Genomic DNA, 21227 nt, shown 5'->3' with positions numbered 1-21227 from the left:
ATTTTGATTCATCAGAGTTGTTTAGGCTTGGATGGTTGTTGGGTTACATAGAGGTCTTGGTTGGCTGCGGTTGGGTGGAAGCTGTATGTGGGTTACAGGAGGAAGAAGAAGATTTCGATTTCGATTTCGATTTCGATTTCGTTAATCTAAACCCAAGGAAAAAATCGAGTTTAAGAAATTAGAAAAAACGAGTATAGCCGGGCGGCTATACTATTTCCTTATAACGAAATTTAAAAGTGTATAGCCGCCCGGCTATACCATTTTTAACAAGGAAAGCCGAGTATAGCCGCCCGGCTATACGATTTCCGAGTATGGCCGCCCAGCTATACCATTTTTAATAGAGATATTTAGTGATATACCCATTTCTAGCACTAATATTATAAATAAACCCTACACAATTGAATTCCTATAAACAAACCCAAAAAAAACCCAAAAAATGATAGCTAGCCTTATTGAATTTAATATTGATTATTAAATTACTTTGATACCCTATTGAGTGCTTTGGGTATTTTTATGAGATTTTGGGGTTGGGCTTGTTTTAAGAAATTAATAGCAGTTTTGTAATTTATAAAAAGTTAAAAGCTTTTTTGTTATGTTGTAAATGGGCTTTGGGTGTGTTTCTAAAGTCCATTTTATATAGGGTATTTTTATAATTTAGGCCCCCATATTGGGTATAATAGTGAATCTCCCTTTTTAATAAGGAAAACCGAGTATAGCCGCCCGGCTATACTATTTCTTTTTCTTTTTTAAAAAAAATTAAAAAACGGGTCACCACTCGAAACTCGTTTAACAAAACAAGTCACAGCACAACCGCAAGGGTACGTAAGCAATCCAACATCCAACTACATGCAACCGCAACCAAATTTAAAACACATTTACAATTAACCAAATTCAACCCAAATAAAATTCTTGGGTTGTTCTCAGCAAATTTGTCCCAAACACTACAAACTTCCATACCCAAATCACCTCAAATCTCCATCAACAAAATCCCAAACAAATCCAATGAACTACGAGTTGGCTTAATCCCATTAATGGATATGCAGGCAACTTTGAACTCATTTCAAGCCCAGTCACAAAATCAACCAAACATACTTTTACCCCATTATGTTTCTTTGTAATTTTAATCCAAAGGTTTTTCTCATGTAACCAGGGATTATAATTAAAAGATGTTTCCTTGATGAGTTGAACTTAAAAACTACAAAACCCCATTCTTTGAATATTAGCGAAATTGTATTGGCAAATTTTCATATCATTTACATCTTCTCTCAACAAAGGGATATGTCCTGATGTGAGAAGGTTCTCATCTAATAAGTAGCAATTTCCTCAGCTACATTACCATAAAAAAAAAATTTGAGGCCATTTTTTTTTTTTGGGCGATAATTTTAGGCATTTCAATGACCTTGTTTTTGCTTAAGAATATTGACTTTAAGGTCCCCATTAATATCAATTTCTGGTTACTTGGTATGAGATGACTTGCTAGAAATGGACAATTCTCAGCCTGGTCTTAGGAAAGATGAAGATGAACACCGCCCCTTCTCCACCAAAGAAAACATATCATTTCTCTTTTCCGTGGAGATTACATATTTGTAATACAAGCAATATTAGAGAAGGAGGAAATCGAACCTATGACGTAAATTCTCTTAATCACTTGAGCTACAACACCCTTGCAACAAAATAATAAAAATTTCTTTGCAAAAGACAAGGTGAAAAAGATTAAGATACATACTTGTATATGTCTTCCCAAACTCACTGCCTAAAATTTTAAATTATTTTGCAAATTTTAAATTTTAAATTAACAACGTTTAAATTTACATCCAAAGTCATAGGTTTGATTCTCCCTTTTTCAAAATCGCTTGTATATAAAAAGAAGAGAAAAAATAGGAAAAATAAACATAAAAAAACTTTTTTCTACTTTGAAGAATTCGTCCCGCCATAAAAATTCGATTCTCAACGATTAACCCAAAAGAACAAAAGATTTCAAAACTTTTTTTCAGTCATCAAGAAGATCCGAGCTTTTAGAAATCTTGTAACAAATATGGCCCAGAAACCCATTAGCTTACAAAAGCGGAACAGCGAACTCGTACCTATCTCAATATCTACAAACTAAAGATTAGGAATCTGAAGTTTATACCCATTAGCTTACAATACCACTCCTGCCTGATGAAAAAGAAAAAAAAAAATTAATAATAATAATAATAAAAAATCTCCCCCAAGTATTTGTGAGTGCTAAGTATTCATATCCCCCAAATTCTTACACACACAAAATATATATAAAAAAATCTCCCAAATGCAACTAGACCATTATGTTGTTTCTCGAGATGTGATTCTTTCTATCATATATAACCAGATGCAATGCCAGCATCACAATCTGTAAGCAACTACGCGCAATCACACATGATTCATACACACGTGTTGATTCTCAACACGCAACAGAAAGATTCAAGTCCATTGTCTTTATCAATTTCTAAGTAAGACATCATGTCTAATACCATCAAAAAGCTATACACTATAGTTGGCAAGTACTGCAGTAATGCAGCACCAGCAAAGGTCAACAATTTGTGTTCAATCTAACCCCATTCACATACTAGATTGTGAGCAGCAAGTTTGAAAAATTAAGGTTTCAAAGAACCAAGTATGTATCTGAAAAAAACAGGAGGAATGTACATATTATACCTTTGGTCTCAAGCGGAAGTGGCTTCTCTACACAAATCAGATCGAAACTACTCTGGGCAAATTTCAGCAAACACTGGTAATCTCCTTCTTGTAGTGGGGCCATAAAGAACACCAGTGATGTAGGAACTTATATCTTCCCTTGATGGAGGTGTTCCAGTTGAAGAATACGGCAACACAACCTCAATGCCATCATCTTGAGGTGACCAGTCCAGGAAGCTGATGGTAGTAGTGGGAGTCTTCATGGTGGCTTTGGGTGCAGTCGACGAAGCTGCTTGTGTTGTGGCTGATGCTGCTTCTGTAACAGAAATGGCCATGACCGGATGGACAAAATTAGACTTTGGGCTGGGTGTGCATAATCTTGTGCCAGTGTATGACTTGCACATCAGTGTCTGCACAAATCAAAACAGAAGAAAAGATGTCATTTTCAGTACGTTGACTATGTTAATAGTAAACAGCTAAAACACACTGTGTGACTGTTAACCTCAGATTTGTTCTTGACAGGGAAACGAGTTGGGCGTGGCTTTTCTTTTCCTGGTGCAATCTGAAAAGACAAAAAAATGAAAGAAACAGAAATTTGTCAAGACAAAACTGCAGCAAATCATAATTTGGTCAAGTACTCATCATCAGGAAACAATTTTCTTTCAATGAATAAATTACATACTAATTTCAACCAACACTACTGCACAACTCATCTCGAAACATGATTGAGATATGACAAACATACAGGCAAAAGATCCAATCCATTAAAACACACACTCATGCACAAAACCACCAAAGGCACCAAAACACAAACCTAAATTCTAACACTAACGCAAGCTACAAAAACCCAACTAGTTGAGCACCAGTCAACAAGTTTTATAGGAAAATTGAAATCAAGTAGAAATTACTTCAGCAGCAATACTTTCATTTTTTCGGCCAAAGATGCCAGCTTCCTTTCAATATTAAAAAGCCCATTCAATTTGTCCCAATCTTAAAAGGGGATAAAAACCATTTTCTACAGAAAGCAAGATAACTTTACAAAATGATTATAGTTGTATTGCAACATCCATATAAGCCCAAGGAAATCAGTTGAACACTAGAATAGGCTATCACTGAATTGAATAGGCAGGCAGCAACAAGAATGCAAAATTTATATTACTGTCTCATTTAGTTACAACATTTTGCTTAAAAGGGAAAGAAAAAAAGTCAACGCATGAATTTTAGTTTTTAAATCCACCTCCAAATAATCTAGGTGCAACAAGAAACCAGCTAAGTTTGACAAGTACAAGTCTCTTACTTGAACCTTTATCTTTATTCAAACCAATCTCAACTTTAACCATCCAATTTGGAAGGTAAAATAAGTTCTTTCTCGTACATTCCTTTCATTGTCAAAACAAACTCATAATGGATGGACTATTATTTTGACTAACTATAGAATTATCTGAAATCTCAATGAATAGTAAATGTTGCAAGTATTATTTGCTTGTGTGTTTATGATCTTCGAAAGAAGCAAGCAAGTAGCAACAATTTCTTCTTTTGTGCTACTGTATAATCGAGAAAAATATCCTGTTCTCTAAAAATTGGAGTTTTCTGGCGGTTGATAAGTAAAATCATTGAGAACACTAACAAAATCAATACACAAAACAAAGATGTGTGACATAGATACACTGCTGGCATACAAGACTTCTCAAATCTCAGACTCAACAGAAATTCAAGTGCAAGAGTAGTAAACTGACATAAAGTTTGGATCTTGCAGATCAGAAAACACTCACACCAAGTGTACCTAATCTTTTAGATTCCAAAAACAGAATTGTTTTTCTCCAAACAGAAAGATCTTAAAACAAAGGAAAGAAGAAAATGGAGTAACAATTTCACACCAAACTTCTAAAGAAACAATGACATTCACAATTATTATGGTTCCAAAACAATACCAGCCATTAAATTAACACATAAATATTAAGAAAATACAAAGACCGCACAGAGAGAGAGAGAGAGAGAGAGAGAGAGAGATCTTAAACATTACTACAGCTAAGTTTCAAGGGTGCAATTATATCTTACTTGAACATTTGTCTTTATTCACCAATCTCAAAGTTCAATCCAATTTGGAACTATTCACTTCTTCAAATATTAATGAATGAGCATACAACCTAAGTTCTTTCTCTTATGTCATTTCAAAGTCAAAACAAAGCTCTTAATGGAACATTATTTTGAGTAACCATAGGCTTATCTGAAATCATAAGGAATTTTTAACGTTGCAAGTGTTGTTTACTTGTATGTTCTGCTCTTGTGTGGCAGCAACAATATTTTCTGCTTTGTACTACTCTATAAATCAAACAAACATCCTGTTTTGTAAATTTTAGGCCTTCCCTAGAAGTTTGTAAGAACAAGCAAAAAAGGCGGACTAAAGAGAACACTAGCAAAACCAATACACAAAAATAAAAGGTGTGACAGAAACACTGTAGACATACAAAGATTCTTGAATTTTAGGGTAAAAAGAAGTTGATGTGCAAGAATACTAAACTGGCATACATAAAGTTTGCATCTTGCAGATCAGAAACGGCTCGCACCAACTCTACCTAATCTTTTAGATTCCAAAAGCAGATTGTTTTCTCCAAACAGAAAGATCTTAAAACAAAAACAATAAACAAGCAATAGTTTCACATTTTAAAGAAACAATGAAATTAAGAATGATTATAGTGCCAATAAAATACTTCAGCCATGATAAATTCATAAAAGTTAAATTTAATATAAAGAAAAACTTAAGAACAGGAACACAGAGAGAGAGAAAGAGAGACCTGGCCTTTGGAGGTGTAGCGGCAGCTTCCAGAATCCTCCCAGGACCTGCAAAGGTCGGTCTTGTACAGAATCTTCCCCGAAGAATCCGAAGAAGAAGATGACGACAGATCAGAAGCAGACCTTGAGCTTCTTCCTCCTCCGGTGACTAAAACACCGTCCATGACCAGAACCTCCTCCCTCTGCACCCCTCTCACCGGCGTTCTATAAACTATCGAAGGCGGCGACCTCTCCATCAGATTCTCCAAAGGCGAGAGCGGCGAGAGCGGCGAGAGGTGGCGACGACGCTGCTTCAAGGCGTCCATCGGCGACTGACTCTGAGATTGAGCGCACAAGTACCTGAACAATGGCGAGTTGAGGTCCACATTCTCCAAGTTTCCTTTGAGCAGTTTCGCCATTTTCGAGTTGCTGTGAAAACCTTCCATCAATTTGCTGTGCTCTGCTCTGCGCACAAACAATCAGGTTACATTTCCGAGAAAAACAAAGCTTCCGATAAAATGCAGATGATAAAAATCGTTAATCGTTTCAGAATCGTACCAAATGCAATTACAGAATTAGGTTTTGGATGAAAATCGAAGGAGGAATAGCGTCAATCTAAGGTCTGAGATGAGAAATGGCAATGGCGAAGAAGAGGCTTAACACTAGTTCTCCGATTCCGAGGGTCTGCGCTGGAAATGCATCACCGCCATTCTCAATTTCTCATCTTCTCGTTCTCAGAGAAGCTCACGTGCTCTGCAAGTATCTGTTGTACTAGAATTCTGATCGGTTTCTTAATATATAAGCGTGACTCTTATCTTCCCCGCCTCTTAATTTTAGTAAGCTTGTTGAAATTTCCACTTTGCTAATTTTTTTCTTCTTCTTTTGTTTTTTATTACAAAAAACAATAATAATTTATTCTTTTAGGGTCAACTTAGTCCTATGTGTCAAACTCTTCAGAAAAGGAACAATCTGGTTTCTAGTAGTTGTACTTTTTTTCCCCCTATTGAGGTTATTGTAGTTAGATTCAATTACAATCAATGATAAAATTTCATAATTTATTATTGGATGAAAATATCACACAATTCAAACGTGTGATGTAAAGATAGGAACTTAATTGAAATGAAAATCAAACTGTAGAAACATATTTGACATTAAAATAAAAGAAATCGAAAGCAGTCATTCGAATGACAAATAGACGTTGAAAGATGGTGTACATTGGTTAAAAAAATCATCGTGAATTGTTAACGGGTAGTTGAAATGGGCCTTCACTTGTAGATCTATGGTATTAGATTCGAAACCCTATATGGCACCTTGATAGTATGTTTATGAGAAATCCACTTCCCCTTGTAGTTTAGACTATTGCTTGTATTTTTTTTTTTTAAAGCATATTTTTGGAAATGTGATACTTGTTTCATGAGTGTCTTATGCTCATGAATGGTAACCTAAAGTTTGTACAATACAGGACCATTTAACACAATATACTAAATACATCATATTCTATATAAAGTTTAATTAAAATTGAGATTATCCTTCTAAGTTCATCTAGAAGTTGCACTTCAAGCTCACACACATGTAGAGACAAAATATCATTTTAGGTCATTGACTGCCTCACCAATTATGAAGCTCATGTATCCTTACCCAAATCCAAAAAAATTAACTAGGCATGTTTGTATTAGCTAAAAAAAAATAAAGTTGGACCTAGCACCATAAAAATTTGATTTTTGAACTCTTTCCTTTGCTTTTGATGTCTAATAAATTACAGGATTTATTTATCACAAAATAGTCTTTTAAAATCTCAATAGAATAAATCCCTTAATATTTTTTTTCAATATTCAAAAGGTTCAACAAAGCAAACAAGGTTTAGATGTACGTCCCTTTTCCTTTATTTTTATTAACATGGATTTCAATGAAATTAAAGGGTGAAAGAAAAAAAAAATTACGATAGAAGGCTAGAGTCACGTCTAAAAGTTTCAAAATTTAGAAAGAAAGAAAAAAAATCAATAATGGTTGTTTCTCTCACCGTTGTGCTAGAGAGTAAGCTCTGATTAAGAACATGAAATGTGATAACCAAACTTCCAACAAAAAATAGACTTGCAACCTTAATTCAATTACTCTGATGTCGTGTCAGAATTCGATGTACATGACTTGTTTGATACTAAGATTTACATGTAATGACCAGTATATTTGTATAGTTCCACATATATTTTTTTGTCTCTTCAAATCGTAGTATTTTTGTATTTTGCTGGGTATTCTTCAAATATTTACGGTGATGAAAATTGATACGACCAGATATTTAAGTCTTCAATGGAGAGAGAGAGAGGCTCTTGAGCTGCTAGGGGTTTTTTTTTTTTTTTTGGGTGGGAACTGAGGTTTAATTATCTAATTTATCCCCATGAATTATTTTTGTATTTTGCTGGGTGTGGTGAGATGAATTAAGAAGTTATGGTGGCATGAGCTGTAGCTCAAAAGCTTCTTTCAGCTTTTGTTGAATGATGATTGATGTTTTTTATTTATTGCTGTCTGTTGTTGTTTGGTTAATTTCCTTTTCTTTTTTTTTTCAAATAACTTTCTAAACATATATTATGAGATAGACAAATGACATGACATATGATATTAATGTGTCATACATGCTTGTGTTAGTAAGTTGATAAACAAGGTGACGTCCGTAACGTTATGATTAACGACAACTATCGATTACATATTTCATCATTATGATTGACAATAACTACCAATTACATACTTCATCAAATAAATAATAGAAATACCGTCCTCGTATTACTAAAATTGGAAAAGGGTACAAATATATAACTGGTCAGATGTAATTCCCAATATCATGCGTGAGAATTTATTGAGTGCTTAAACAGGTTCTCCTTTTTATTTATTATCAGTGCCTTATATCCTTGATCTTTTCTTTTTATTATTCGTTGTAAATTGTGATTGAGGCAAGTGTTTTTTTTATTTTTAAATTTTATAAAAGGATGAGTAACGGGTTATGCCGTCGGATTAGACTAGTGTCTCTACACTAATGGACTGTAACTCTATTTTTATTTTTTAGCTCCAAATAAAAGGAAAGACAGGAAATAAATAATATAATATAATCCTCCCTCGAAAAGTAATATAAAAAAGGAAAGACAATCGGAATTAGATTTTGAGAGAGGCTTATTATTGGGAAGGGTGAAGAATGTCAAATCAGTCTGCCTCAATTTTCTCGTTTAGAACAGATGGAGGGGCATTATCGGGATTCTGGGCAGTTTCGTGAAGAGCAAGAGTGCAATTTTCAGGGACAAAAGGGTAATTTAAACTGCTGGTTGTGTTGTTGTAGAGTTCAACTAGCCTACAAATTCTAACTCAACAGCAGCTTTAGCAGTAGAAGTAAAAGTTAGAAAAAAAAAAAACAAAAAACAAAAAGAGAAAATATTTTCCTGTTTGATTTTGGGTTTTGATCATCAAAGTTAACATAATTCTGTCTTGTCTTGAAGAACATTGATTGCATGGTGCAGTTGGTTTTGGTAAACTCACTCTCTTTTTTTGGTTTTTGCATGCTTTAATTCTTCGGTTTCAAACACAAGATTGAAAGCAAAATAAATATTGGGACTGTTTTTTTTGGTAGGTTTTAATGATGTGTGTGTGTATATATATATATACATTTAAAGCAGTAACTTGGGTTTTTTTGGTTCTTTATTTTCTGGGCGGTTTTGTTTCTCAGTTGAGATAGAAGAAGAAGGAGGAGAAAGATGAAGACATGGAAGAGGCAGAGGAAGGAAGAGAAGATGGTGTCAAACGAGGAGAGAGAGGCAGAGGATTGGTGCTTCATCTGCAAAGATGGTGGAGACCTCATGTTATGTGACTACAAGTGAGTTTTTACTTTCTTTCTTTTTTTTTACTCTGTTTACAGTTTTACTGAATCATCTGCAAAAATGTATGTCTTGCTTGTTTGCATGTTGCAATCTATGCATTCGCTTTCAAGATTGAGAGAGGTTCTAAAGCCACCGGCCGGCCTAAGAAGCCTCTTTTAATGACCCGCCAAGCTTCGGCTATCGCCGGGCCCAGGCGGCCCATCCATTTGAAAGGCTTAACCGTGGGCTTCCTTTGCTCTGCCTGGTCCACCGGCTGACTGGCATGGCCCAACTAGGCAGGCCTCAAGGAAACTAGAAAAATTTGACATGTTTTTTTCATTCATTTTTAGTATTATGAACCCATCAAAATTAACAAAAGTAGGGTTGTGGTTCTATGTTTTGCGGTGGCCCGTGAATCATGAGCGGCCCAGGCCCGCATGGGGCCGGCCCGACACTTTGACCCAAACTCCTCAAATTGGGGTCCCTCCAATGCAGGTCTGATGCAAAATGCACTAGTGCATATTTAACCAGGAAAAGGAGCAAAAAATTATTTGAGTTTATGTTTCATAGAGGTGGCTCATTATCAAAGCTAGAAAGATTATACAGCTAGCCTAGAGGCAAAGTAATTATATGCAAAGGAGTGCATTATGGTACATTGTAGGGGCCCTAGGGGGTGGCCCAACAAGAATTGGGGTTTTAGACAAACCTAAATGTACCATTTTTAATATTAAATATATAAAATGTGAACTAACTTTCAAGCCAAGGATTTAGATTATGTCATATGGATGTAAAGTGTACTATGCTTTCTTTGGAATTGTTCTGTTTCCAAAGCTCAAAATATTATGGCTAGAGACATGCAAAATAGTGTGAGGAAAATAAGGATATGTGGAAATGTTTTCTTGCCATATAGGTGATATCGAGTCTGCATACGGGGTTTGATTGACAGTCTGGCAACATAACATGCTAGATATTTGGCAAATGAACATTACATAGAGATAAAGATACTCTCTTGCTAGAACATGTTAATGTTGTCAGATTGTGAATTAGAAAACCACATATTCAGACCTAATCATCCTCATTCATTATTTGACATCATGTCTGATAATCGAGAAATAAGAGAGCATTATTCTCTGTGTGTGGCTGTAATTTTGGATACCGGAAGAGAGCATTGCATCTTCTGTTGATCCTCAACCTGTACTTTCTCGTCTCTTCTAGCATTTACACATGTGCCTCAAATTATTCCTGTGCCTAGACTTAGGAAATTTTTATGCTTGTATATTTTAACACAATTACTCATTTTAGGGACTGTGTAAAAGTTTATCATCCTGGATGTGTTGGCAAAAAGAAATCCTTCATTGATTCTGGAAAGCGCTGGACTTGTAGTAAGAAACTTCACTTTTATCATTGACGATTCATTTGTGCTTTTATTGAAATCATTGTACATAGCATATTACAGAATTGAGAATGTGCATGCATGGTATATATGAACTTTATATGCTTCACAATTTCCTGAATCATGCATACCTTCCCCAGAATTGTATTTATTCTTTTACCTCTTGTTGTCCTTCTATCTGTAAGTTATATGTGATTGGGGATCTTTTCAAATGGATATCTCATCATGATTGCCAGTCATATATCCACTAATCACTTCGAAGTCCAAATATTTCTCAATAATCTGAATTGGCTTTGGACTCCGTACCAACTTAAGGTCAATAAGCACTAAAAAAAACTCTTGGCCAGAGTTCCTAACACTTGGAAAGGTATATAATTAGAGGTGTTAAATAAATTCCGTTTATTATGTTTGCAGATTTTCATTCACATGATTAAGTTTTGCTACTAAATAGATTTTATCTTCATATTTGCACTACAATGGATTTATTATGTCTAGCAGTTTAAAAGATGATGCAATTTTATGTTTCAGGGAAGCATTCTTGTTCACTGTGCCTTGATACCCCCAGGTTTTGCTGCTATTGTTGTCCGAATTCAGTATGTCAACATTGCATAAGCGGTTCCGAGTTTACAGTGGTTAGAGGGAAGAAAGGCTTTTGCAAGTACTGTTTGAAGCTTGTGTTACTTGCAGAAAAAAACTCAGAATACGGTTTAGATGGGGTATGTTAAGCAATCTTACTGTGTTAAACTAGTTTTGAGAAATCTCTTTTACTGGTTTTACTATTGAGATGGATGCTTTCTTGATCATTATTTTTCCTTTTTGCTTTTAATTACTTTCTTTCTAGGAATTTTTAGTGTGTATGTAGGCCTAGAATGTTACAGCTTGGTTATGTTATATTTGGACGTAGACAAAATATGTATGATTTTTGTCAACTGATTAATGCCAAACTAAAAAGGGGAATAAACAGAGTAGGAGTTGATTATATCTTAGCTGTTATTATCTGAAGTTTATAAGGATGCACAATCTATGAATGGTAATTAATAAAATAAGAAAAAAAGGAAAGAGAAACCAGTGTAAATCTAATCGCCTTTTGGTGTGTAGCTATTAAAAATCATTTATGCCTTCCGGAAAATCGTTACTCTAATCAGAATGAGAGTAATACGGCATGTACTACATGTGGAATGAAGTCAGATAATACATGTGATGTGCACGCCTGAACATTCACATGAAACGGCACACCAAGAACCTGTATCATTTTCTTCTTCAATTTGAAAGGGCTATACGTTTGCTCTCATTTGAAGTGTTTGGGGAGCAGGAGAGTGAGAGCGGGGGTTTTGGCTTGTCGGCAACCAATATGGCGTCACCTCTTTTTAACCAAGGGTATTAATTTTCATTCGACCTGAAACTTTTATTTCACTTCATGAGAAATTTTCTTACGATATTAAAATCTATATGGTTGTTCTGTCTTTAATGTAAATAGTTAATCCATATGGTTCGTTTGCACTCGATATATGTTCTGAATAAAACTGATGACAAGCCTATAGCTCAAAGCCCTTTAGCTCAAAGCAACAGAAAACATAAAATTCATCTCTTTACTTTCAGTTTCAGTCTCTTCATTGGATTTGTTCATCATTGTTGAGGTAGCATCTAGTTAATTATTTATGTTTCTCTTACAGTTGTATGGTTGTTGAATTTCAGGAAAAAATAGACTTTAAGGATCGGGATACTTTTGAATGCCTATTCAAAGAATATTGGGAAATCATAAAAGGAAAGGAAGGTTTGAGTTTGGATGATGTCTATTCTGCAGATGTTGATTCAATAAAAATTGGTGAGAGTGAAGAAGATATTGACCTGACAACACCTAATAGTGACGCTGATAGTACAGAACTTCAGAGGTCGATGGGAAAAAGGAAGGCGCCAAAGGAACAAGAATATCTCGGATGGGGATCGAAACCTCTCATTGATTTCCTCAGATCCATTGGTAAAGATACAACTAAACAGTTATCACAGTATGATTTGGACTCTATCATCTTTGCTTACATCAGAGATAGAAACCTGTTTCACCCTGAAAAGAAGAGAAAGGTTCTATGTGATGATAAGCTGTATTCTATTTTCAGAAAGAAGTCACTAGATAGGATAAAAATATATGGTCTTTTAGGGGCACATATTAGTGAGAACTTGGTATTATTGGATGAGAATACAAGTGTGGATGAAGATGAAAATAAATTGGAAGACAAGAAGAAAGATACAACGATAGTAGGGAAGAAGGGAACAGTAAGCTCAGATATAACATCACTTGAAAATGAAGTGAGTCCTAGTGTCCGACAAAGTTGTTTTGCATCTTTAGTGACTGATAATATCAAGCATGTCTACTTAAGAAGGAGCTTACTGGAGGAGTTACTGAAGCAGCCTGAAAATTCTGAAAGCAAGATTCAAGGAAGTTTTGTGAGAGTGAAAAATGACCCCAGAGACTATCTTCAGAGAAATTCTCACCAACTTCTACAAGTTGAAGGTAAATTGTTTGTAGTCAATATTATGTGATAGCATGCATTGTGTTAATAATCTCAGATTGGAAAACTGTTAGCCCTCTAGTCTGATTTGTTTGAAGTCTTGATTAATATGACTTCTTGACGTATCTATGAATGGACATGACCCTATACTGGGAATATAACATAAAAGATAGATATTTGAAAGTAGTCGTGATGCTATCTAGACAGAAAAGCTCTTGTTTCCTCCACAGGTTTTTAAGGTTTCCTGAGATTCCTTTCAATTATATAAGTTTTTGGCTTTTATATCCTTGCAGGCATAAGGAAAATCTCAAGTATTAATGAAATGAACGGTGAAATTCTCCTGCAAGTTTCCAATATTCCAAGAGATATTCCCATTTTTATGCTGTCAGATGTTGACTTCACTGAGGTAACTGACCTGCTTATGAAATCTTTCCATATTTATGACGTGGAGAAAATCTTAAGAGGTATTTGAATTTTAAAGCTGACATTATTAATATAGGGTACGCGATAGTGTCAATAGAAGGATACAGATAAAATATGATGTGCTCCCCAATCCCATTCCTATGAGTTGAACTCACAACCTATAAAATATGATGTGCTATTCTGACATTATTAAGCTATAAATAACTTGTCATTTGCATTTCTGGAAATATACAAATCGGTTTGTTTCTTTTATAATAAGAATTTTAATTAGAACTTTCCCTCTATAAGAGTATTATGGAATTCCACTGTGCTTCTTGCAGGATGAATGTGAGGATTTGCGACAAAATGTGACAAATGGCATGCTGAGGAAACCTACAGTTGTAAGTATATGATACCCCTCTTAGAGATCATATTGATCTTTCTTACGAATAATAATAGTGAATAACCTTTATTCTTTTTCTATTTAATTCTCTTTCATCTGGTTTCTGGAAAAAGATTTGTGTGGCTCACCATGAAGATCTGTATTGATATGGCTAAATTTTAGAAACTCGAACTCTTGTGTTGAACGATGGGTCAGCTTTATACTTTGTGTTGAATCAGCCTCTCTAGATTAACAATGCATACAGACATTCATGCGTATACATGTAAACAGGGAGTCCCATATTTATTAAATACAACACGGGTTGAGAAAACCTCACTTCTACTCAATTTTCTTTATCCATTTATTGACATGGTTGATCTTTTGGGGTATAGAATGGTCCTTTAGAGCCCAGAATTTGATACTTAAAACCTAAAACCGAAGTGATTTACCAATCCGGCTAGAAACCTCAAGTCTAAGCTCTAAATGGTGATTCTACACCCTAAAACAATCCACCATGTCAATAAATGGGATCAGAGTTGAAGAAAATTTAGTTGAAATGAGGTTTTCTCAACGTGTCACGTCTTTACGAATTATGGGACATCCTCTATAGCAAATAATTGTATGTGTATATATAATATATAATTTTTCCAAACCTTAACCAAGGTGTGTTGTTGGACAGGTTGAGCTTCAACAGAAGGCAAGAGATCTCCATGAGGACATAACTAAGCATGTAGGTATTTATAATTTATGGTATTAACTTCTAAAATCTGTTGCCAATTTCCCCCATGTGGCCATTCCTCTCACCCTCTGAAAAATTTCCAGGCGTTTATCACATAGAATTTCTCTGAATATACTAGTACAATTACAAAGAGGAATGTTGCTTGCTCTTCATTTTTCTGATCCTTTCTGCATCTTGTGGAAATATTGTTGTCAGCGGATTGAGCGAGAGTTGGTCAGGTTACAGAAGTACATTGATCGGGCAAATGAGAAAGGATGGAGAAGAGAATATCCTTTCATAGTTTCTATGTCTCTTCAGTGGTAAAAATAAAATTCGCTTAACTTTAAGTGCTTTAATCTGAGTTTTTTTTTATTGAAGGCTATTCAACTAGATGGAAGTCCTTCCGCTCGCAATCTTTTATCTTGAGGAAAATTACCCACATACACAAACATGTGTGTGGGCGTCTCTATGCACGCATACACAACACATGCACAAATGCTTGAGCATATGTTTACCTTAATTTGTGTTTTGCTATTTTTGTCCCAAAAAATGATAGTGGACCTTAACCTGCTTTGTGTTCAACGTTATGCGAATATTTGGACCAAAGAGAGCTGCTAAAGCAACCGTCTGAACAGGCTCGACTGTTAAAACAGGTGCCAAAGGTCATTGCAGAGGTTTTAGAGGATGAATCTGGTTCCGTGGACTCCATAGAAGTTGATAAGCAAGGAAATCTGGAATAGCAGAAATCTAAGATTCATTTGACATATGGTGTATTTTGTTTCCTTATAAAATCTAGTGTTGTATGAACAAAGGACAAAGCCCTTCTAGTCTGTATGTAGTTTGACTTCGCAGTGGCCAACAAAATGGCCATCTGTACTGATGGTTACCATATTTTGCCTCTATTGTTAGCTCGTGTAGCACCGTTTCTCGTGTTTCAGTCACCTTTCAATAGCTACCTTAATTATGTGAGCTATCATTTCATCGCTGAGTTACGCACACACTACCACTACGGTTGGATTTTCAAGCCAATGGGAAAAAGAGGGAACAGTTTTCCTGTTGGGGGAAATCGATTTCCATTTCATCACTGGAACGAGTTATAATTAAATAACAAATTCTGTAAAGTTCAACTGCAATACTAAAGTTGTAAACTACAGAAAATATGAATAATTGAATCAGAAACATGCTAAAAATTACTTTCTGCAACTGGTGATTGTGTCAATGTGTGTCCGAGTATCCCCTCCTTTATCTACTGGAAGAAAAAGAGCTGTGTTTTAAACCCCTACAGATTTGAAACAACTCAGAACAAAAAAAAAAAAAAGAATTGATACAACTCAGAACCAAAAAAGACAGATTTGAAACAGCATGCAAACTGATGTAAATGTTTCCACCATTTATGGCCATTAAACAGCATAATCCACAAATCAGAGAGTCAAAAATCCCCATGACTGGCATTACAGTAAAGTGCACAAACTATATACGAGTGTCGTTGAGCAGAAAATTATACACAACTCCCATCACCAAAAATATCCCAATTATACAATAATAATCTACAAATTTAAGGCACCAACTTATAACTCAGATGCCATCAATAGCATTTTTCAGGTCACCACCAAATAGTGACATGAGGGGTCCTCCATGGACCCTCCCTTCTGGAATTTTAAAGTCCAAGCTCTTTATTCCGTCACTACTATCGACACCAATGCCATACTCGTTTCTCTGTTCATCAGGCTTCTCAGAACCGAAGAAATTTGAATAGGATGAGGAGGACTTCATCGATAGTGGAACCAATACCTGCGAGGGTATGAGATGTCTTTTTCCTGGCTTTTCCAGTGATTCAACGCTGTCAGATATGACACTGATCCCTGAAGAAGAATGATTGTTATCAAAGCTGCTTCCTGCTGTTGAAGACGCAGATACAAGCCCATGGAAAAGTCCTGGTCCAATGAGACCTCCCTTATTTGTCTCCCGGTCCTGCACCATGCTGCTATGAGCAGCACATAAACCACTCTTTCCCCTGGCGAATTTTTCACATTTACCCTCTTCCCATGTACACCGCTTTCCCCCACCATGGGCCTTGCAGAAGTCTGTGCTTCCTTGGGCACTTTTTCCACAGTTGTCAAACTTACACCTCTTACCTCCACCATGCCTAACACAAGAGTCAGTACGGCCACGGGCGCTTTTTGTGCAGCCTGGCACAGAACACCTCTTTCCACCACCATGAGCAACACAGAAATTAGTGCCTCCATGTACACTCTTAGGGCAAATCCCACCACCATCGAAAAGGCAGCGCTTCCCCCCACCATGTCCCTTGCATAGTGGTGTACTTCCTTCAGCACCCTTGGTGCACCCTTGAAATATGCAACGCTTTCCACCACCATGTGCCTTGCAATACATAGTGCTCCCTTGCGCCCCCTTTGCACATCCCTGGTACTGGCAACGGCGACCACCGCCATGCGAGATGCATAAACCAGCCTGTCCTTCGGCACTACGAGTGCAGCCATCAACCTTACATCTTTTCCCTCCACCATGTCTAATGCAAAGCCCTGACCTTCCTCTAGCAGCCTTGGTACATCCACCTGGATAACCACATCGTTTGCCACCACCATGAGCTATGCAGTAATCTGTTTTCCCCTCAGCACTTTTAGTGCACCCCAAGTGTTGGCACCTCTTTCCTCCACCATGTGCCTTGCAGTATGCTGTTCGGCTCTCAGCACCCTTGTTGCACCCAGGTTTCTGACACCTCTGTCCGCCCCCATGGCCAATACAAAGACCTGATGCCCCTCGTGCTCCCTTTCTACAGCCAAAAAATTTGCATTTCTTAGGATTGCTAGTTCGGTGGTCTGAAGTTGTCCCTGTGGTTGCCTGCTCAGAGATTGTTCCTGTTGAGTAATCTGCTGTAGCAGAAGGTTCATTTCTCAGCTGGGGTTTGGACCTGAGCTCTAAAAGTTCTTGAGTCAGCAGAGAAACCTTGGCACTTTCTCTTCTTGGAGCAAAAAGAAGTGATGGCATATAACCACCTGATTTCTTGGCTGAAGTAGAACCCTCATCAACAATTGGAATTGAGACTTCAGAAGATACTTGGTTCTGGATATAGGATGCATTAATATCAGTCTCTCCTGAAATTGAATAATCAAGCATAGCTGAAGCTTCAAGATGCCCTCCAGAAAGACCAAGTTGGAGGATTGAATCACCCTCAGATGCAAATCTCTGAGATAATGCAGTGGGTAATCCTCTGTTCTTTGTAGATCCGAAATTATAATAATCATCGCAGTAGGCACTTGGTGTTGGGCCCAATCCAAGTACCAATTTGCAGCTGTCCTCGGGTGCACTGGAAGAGTTAATGTTGAAAGTGCTTCGAGTACACCTATACCTGGTTGTGTTGCTTCCACCTGAGCCAGGGCTATTCAAGCATAGAGCTGTATCGCCAAAGCCAAAGTGGTCATTTTTCGTGAATTCCCCATCATGGGAAAATAGTACACTCTTCTTGTTCAAATCCATTTTCTGAGAACTGGGTTTTAAGCTATCCGAATAACAGACTACTCTTTATCACATACAATTAGTAAGCGGACATATCAGAACTGAATGAACAAGTAGACGAAATCCTAATACGCAACCTCCACCGCTAACAAAGCCTGATGTGTCTGACCTGTCCATCACACCCCAATATCTTTCAACAAAATCACTCACTTCCTAAAGTATCTGATTACGTTTCGCGGATAGAACCCCCTTATAAGAATAGTTAATATCAATGTGCAGAGATCTTTGGAGCTTGTTGTGCTCCCTGCTGAAATATCATTTAGCTTCATTAACCCTGACAATAAGAGGAAAACAGAAAACACAATTTATAGAATGTACAAACGAAATTGATAGAAAGGATACCTGCTGAAAAGATTGAAAACAATATCGGGAAAATTAATTGCAGGAAATGAAAGAAACAAAGGAAACTATTATTGATAATGGCCAAAAAATTCAAGAGGTATAAACGCAGTTTTCAGAAAATTCAACATGATATGTTTCTGATAATATGAGACAGAATGATTAGTACAAGCAAGAGAGTCTGAATCCAACACCAGAACATAGTCTTTATTTTATTATTATATTTTTTAGAACAAATGCGCAGAGTCTGACTAAGTAGTATCTAGTGATCCTAGTACCAGCCAAACGTTTGAAAATTTTGGAGAAACTCTAGATTGGATCATGCATATATAGAAAGAATTTGAACAACGATAAAGTTTTCCATAAACCAAGTACAACAAATGTGGAAATATCGAATGCAAAATGCCAAAGTGAACATTAATTTTCCAAAAATTAAGAAACTAAATCCCCGATATAAACTCACAACTCATAACCATGAATCCATGATCCAAAGGTGCAGCAGCAACAGGAGACTGCACAACTCAATAACATAAATTTCACATTTATAATCCAATATTTATAAAGCGCAGATGAGTTAACTGTTGTTAAATTTTTCGCCATGTTGCGGCAGAATTTTATAAGAACAAAGCACTTCCAAGTCCTGACTACTGTATCTGGTTCAGTTTGATATGCCTAAGCAAAGACAGCAACCTTCAAAAAAGAAAAAGGGAAAAACAACTTAATATCATGTCTTAAACCAACATACAAAAGTTTAAACTAAACAAATAGCACATCAAAGGTTTTTCTACAATTCCTTGGTAACCACAGGATTATTTATACAAAATCTAGGGCATATTCTCATAACCAACACATTGTCACTCCAGATAAAGAATCCCCATATTCAGTGGTTGATCAACTTCAATCATTATATATTTTCATTTTGATATAATTTTATTCAATTTACTTGTACTTCAATTCCTCCTTTGGAAGAACTAAAATTAACTTCAAATGAATTCTAACAACTTTTAACCAGCGTCAGTGTTAGATACAATATTTTCCAGCATTCAAGTTTTGTACTTCCATTCAAAATTTCTATCTAATCTCTCAATGTTGATATTTTAACATATGCAGACCCTTGATATTTCTGTCAACATCAACATTTAATACTTCATTAGCATATTTCACGTCGATCACAAAGAACTGATAATCTACAACTGTCTTATACAAAGCGGGTAGCACAAAGTTAGGTCCACCTACTTGTAATTATCAATATGGCTCACTTGTTACCGGACTTTGGAATGCAATCTAAATAGCTAGTGCCTTCGTGGATTAACTTGATTCTCAAAAGGTCAAAAGGTATTAGAGGAAATCAAGATCTGCAGATGTTTGAATTGTGAAAGACAAATCTAAGCCAGACGAAAACGCCAAAATCTTCAACATCTGTGATTTTTCCATTGAGCCTAACGTTTTCAACTAAATTTCGTCGTTTAGGTTTTTACCACAAATTAAATGTTCAATTCTGGAAAATTATCATAGTTCTGCATAGACATATGGTCTCAGCTTGTAACAAGAATTTTAGTCCTTCCGCTTATGAAACCTTCCATTCATCAATCTTAAACTTCTTCAATGTCCACGACGCAACATCAAAATCAAATATTTTAGCCTCATCGAGATTTATTACTCTCATCAATCAATCATTAACAGACAAAAAACATAGTTACATAAACGCAAAAACCATATTGAAGCAGGCACTAAAGTTTAAGATCTACAACAAAACTACCATAACAAGTCCCATAAAGATTCGTTAAAACAAAGCAAATTAGTAAGGACCCAACCAGATCAGAGATATACCCGGATTACAACATCCAAATTGGTAATATAAAAAAACTAATTTAGTATAAAATAAAATAAACAGAGATTACCCAGTAAGTCAAATACAGCAATTAACTCATTAATTTTCAAAACTTAAAAATAAATAATATAGATGGTAACCGGAAAAAAAAAAAAAAAAAAACCCTGCAAAACCAATTCCAGTAAAAACAAATAAAGGTTAAATTACAAACCACATGAAAATATAAAATAAAACCCATAAATATGACAATAAAAACAAACACAGGCACAAGCAGAGAGGGTACAAAAAAGATCAAGAAAATGAAGAAACAAATTAGCAGATGCAATACCCAGATGAAAATTCAGAGGAAATTTCGACAGAGGTGGCCCATCTGAGTAGCAGCTGCAGGAGACATATCTCTAAGGCTGAAAAATTCTTCAGAACACAGAAAGCACAGCACAGTAGAAGAACAAGACCCAACAAAGAAAGAGCAGAAAAGGGAAGAAGAAGGAGGAAAAAAAATGAGAGAAGCAGAGTGGCAAAGTATTTAGTAATGTCCTCCTCCCATTATTTTTTTTGATTTGGGCGGCTCTCTACAGTCTCTGCCTTCTTTATTTTATTTTTAATTTTTACCTCGTGAAATACCAGAAATAGCCTTGGTGTCACAACTGTCATCACCCCATGGGCGCACAAGGGGCCTCCCGATTTGGACAATGCATACTTTTCCTTGAAAGCGACGGCCACTGCAAAGTCAACATTGCCCTCACCAGCTACCAAGTGGTATGTTACGGCTGACATGGGCGTGTGGCTATCTTCTAAGCCCAACACAGAAGAGATGGATGTGGCTGAGAGTTGTGTACTATATATTTGGTGGTTGTC

The 21227-nt window shown here is 36.1% G+C and overlaps 3 protein-coding genes across 5 annotated transcripts; 1 reads left to right on the top strand and 2 right to left on the bottom strand.

The window, feature by feature from the left end:
• Positions 1-2381: 2381 nt before the first annotated feature.
• Positions 2382-6211, bottom strand: LOC117614029 (mRNA decay activator protein ZFP36-like). Of its 2 annotated transcripts, XM_034342701.1 has the most exons (4): positions 5983-6211; positions 5448-5889; positions 3155-3214; positions 2382-3062 (listed from the first exon to the last, which is right to left on the bottom strand). In XM_034342701.1, exons 2-4 carry the CDS (start codon positions 5868-5870, stop codon positions 2721-2723), a joined length of 825 nt encoding a protein of 274 aa, XP_034198592.1. In that variant the 5' UTR covers positions 5871-5889; positions 5983-6211; the 3' UTR covers positions 2382-2720. The 2 variants fall into 2 exon arrangements, with proteins under 2 accessions (XP_034198592.1, XP_034198593.1); XM_034342702.1 differs by having other exon boundaries at positions 5448-6211.
• Positions 6212-12330: 6119 nt separating this feature from the next.
• LOC117615940 (uncharacterized protein At5g08430-like) lies at positions 12331-15585 on the top strand. Its single transcript, XM_034345122.1, has 6 exons — positions 12331-13162; positions 13454-13566; positions 13904-13963; positions 14624-14674; positions 14879-14949; positions 15246-15585. The coding sequence occupies exons 1-6, from the start codon at positions 12331-12333 to the stop codon at positions 15400-15402; spliced, it is 1284 nt and encodes a 427-aa protein (XP_034201013.1). The 3' UTR covers positions 15403-15585.
• A 428-nt stretch (positions 15586-16013) lies between these two features.
• On the bottom strand, positions 16014-20925 carry LOC117633790. 2 transcript variants are annotated; one of them, XM_034367573.1, is made up of 3 exons: positions 20698-20925; positions 19002-19228; positions 16014-18473 (listed from the first exon to the last, which is right to left on the bottom strand). In XM_034367573.1, the coding sequence occupies exon 3, from the start codon at positions 18158-18160 to the stop codon at positions 16238-16240; it is 1923 nt and encodes a 640-aa protein (XP_034223464.1). In that variant the 5' UTR covers positions 18161-18473; positions 19002-19228; positions 20698-20925; the 3' UTR covers positions 16014-16237. The 2 variants fall into 2 exon arrangements, with proteins under 2 accessions (XP_034223464.1, XP_034223470.1); XM_034367579.1 differs by having other exon boundaries at positions 19118-19228.
• Positions 20926-21227: the final 302 nt, after the last annotated feature.

This window comes from Prunus dulcis, chromosome 1 (assembly GCF_902201215.1).
Source record: "Prunus dulcis chromosome 1, ALMONDv2, whole genome shotgun sequence".
NCBI classification, from domain to species: Eukaryota; Viridiplantae; Streptophyta; class Magnoliopsida; order Rosales; family Rosaceae; genus Prunus; species Prunus dulcis.
This window is presented reverse-complemented; position numbering and strand designations above follow the sequence as displayed.

What these genes read in the sequence shown, in the direction of transcription:
- LOC117614029 (XM_034342702.1), bottom strand. Translation starts at nt 5,870, where the DNA reads ATGGAAGGTTTTCACAGCAACTCGAAAATGGCGAAACTGCTCAAAGGA. An exon ending in GCTACACCTCCAAAGGCCAG is followed by an intron (nt 3,215 to 5,447) that starts GTCTCTCTTTCT and finishes TTGTCTTTTCAG; the next exon opens with ATTGCACCAGGAAAAGAAAA. An exon ending in CTGTCAAGAACAAATCTGAG is followed by an intron (nt 3,063 to 3,154) that starts GTTAACAGTCAC and finishes TGATTTGTGCAG; the next exon opens with ACACTGATGTGCAAGTCATA.
- LOC117615940 (XM_034345122.1), top strand. Translation starts at nt 12,331, where the DNA reads ATGGTTGTTGAATTTCAGGAAAAAATAGACTTTAAGGATCGGGATACT. An exon ending in CCAACTTCTACAAGTTGAAG is followed by an intron (nt 13,163 to 13,453) that starts GTAAATTGTTTG and finishes ATATCCTTGCAG; the next exon opens with GCATAAGGAAAATCTCAAGT. An exon ending in TGCTGAGGAAACCTACAGTT is followed by an intron (nt 13,964 to 14,623) that starts GTAAGTATATGA and finishes GTTGTTGGACAG; the next exon opens with GTTGAGCTTCAACAGAAGGC.
- LOC117633790 (XM_034367573.1), bottom strand. Translation starts at nt 18,160, where the DNA reads ATGGATTTGAACAAGAAGAGTGTACTATTTTCCCATGATGGGGAATTC.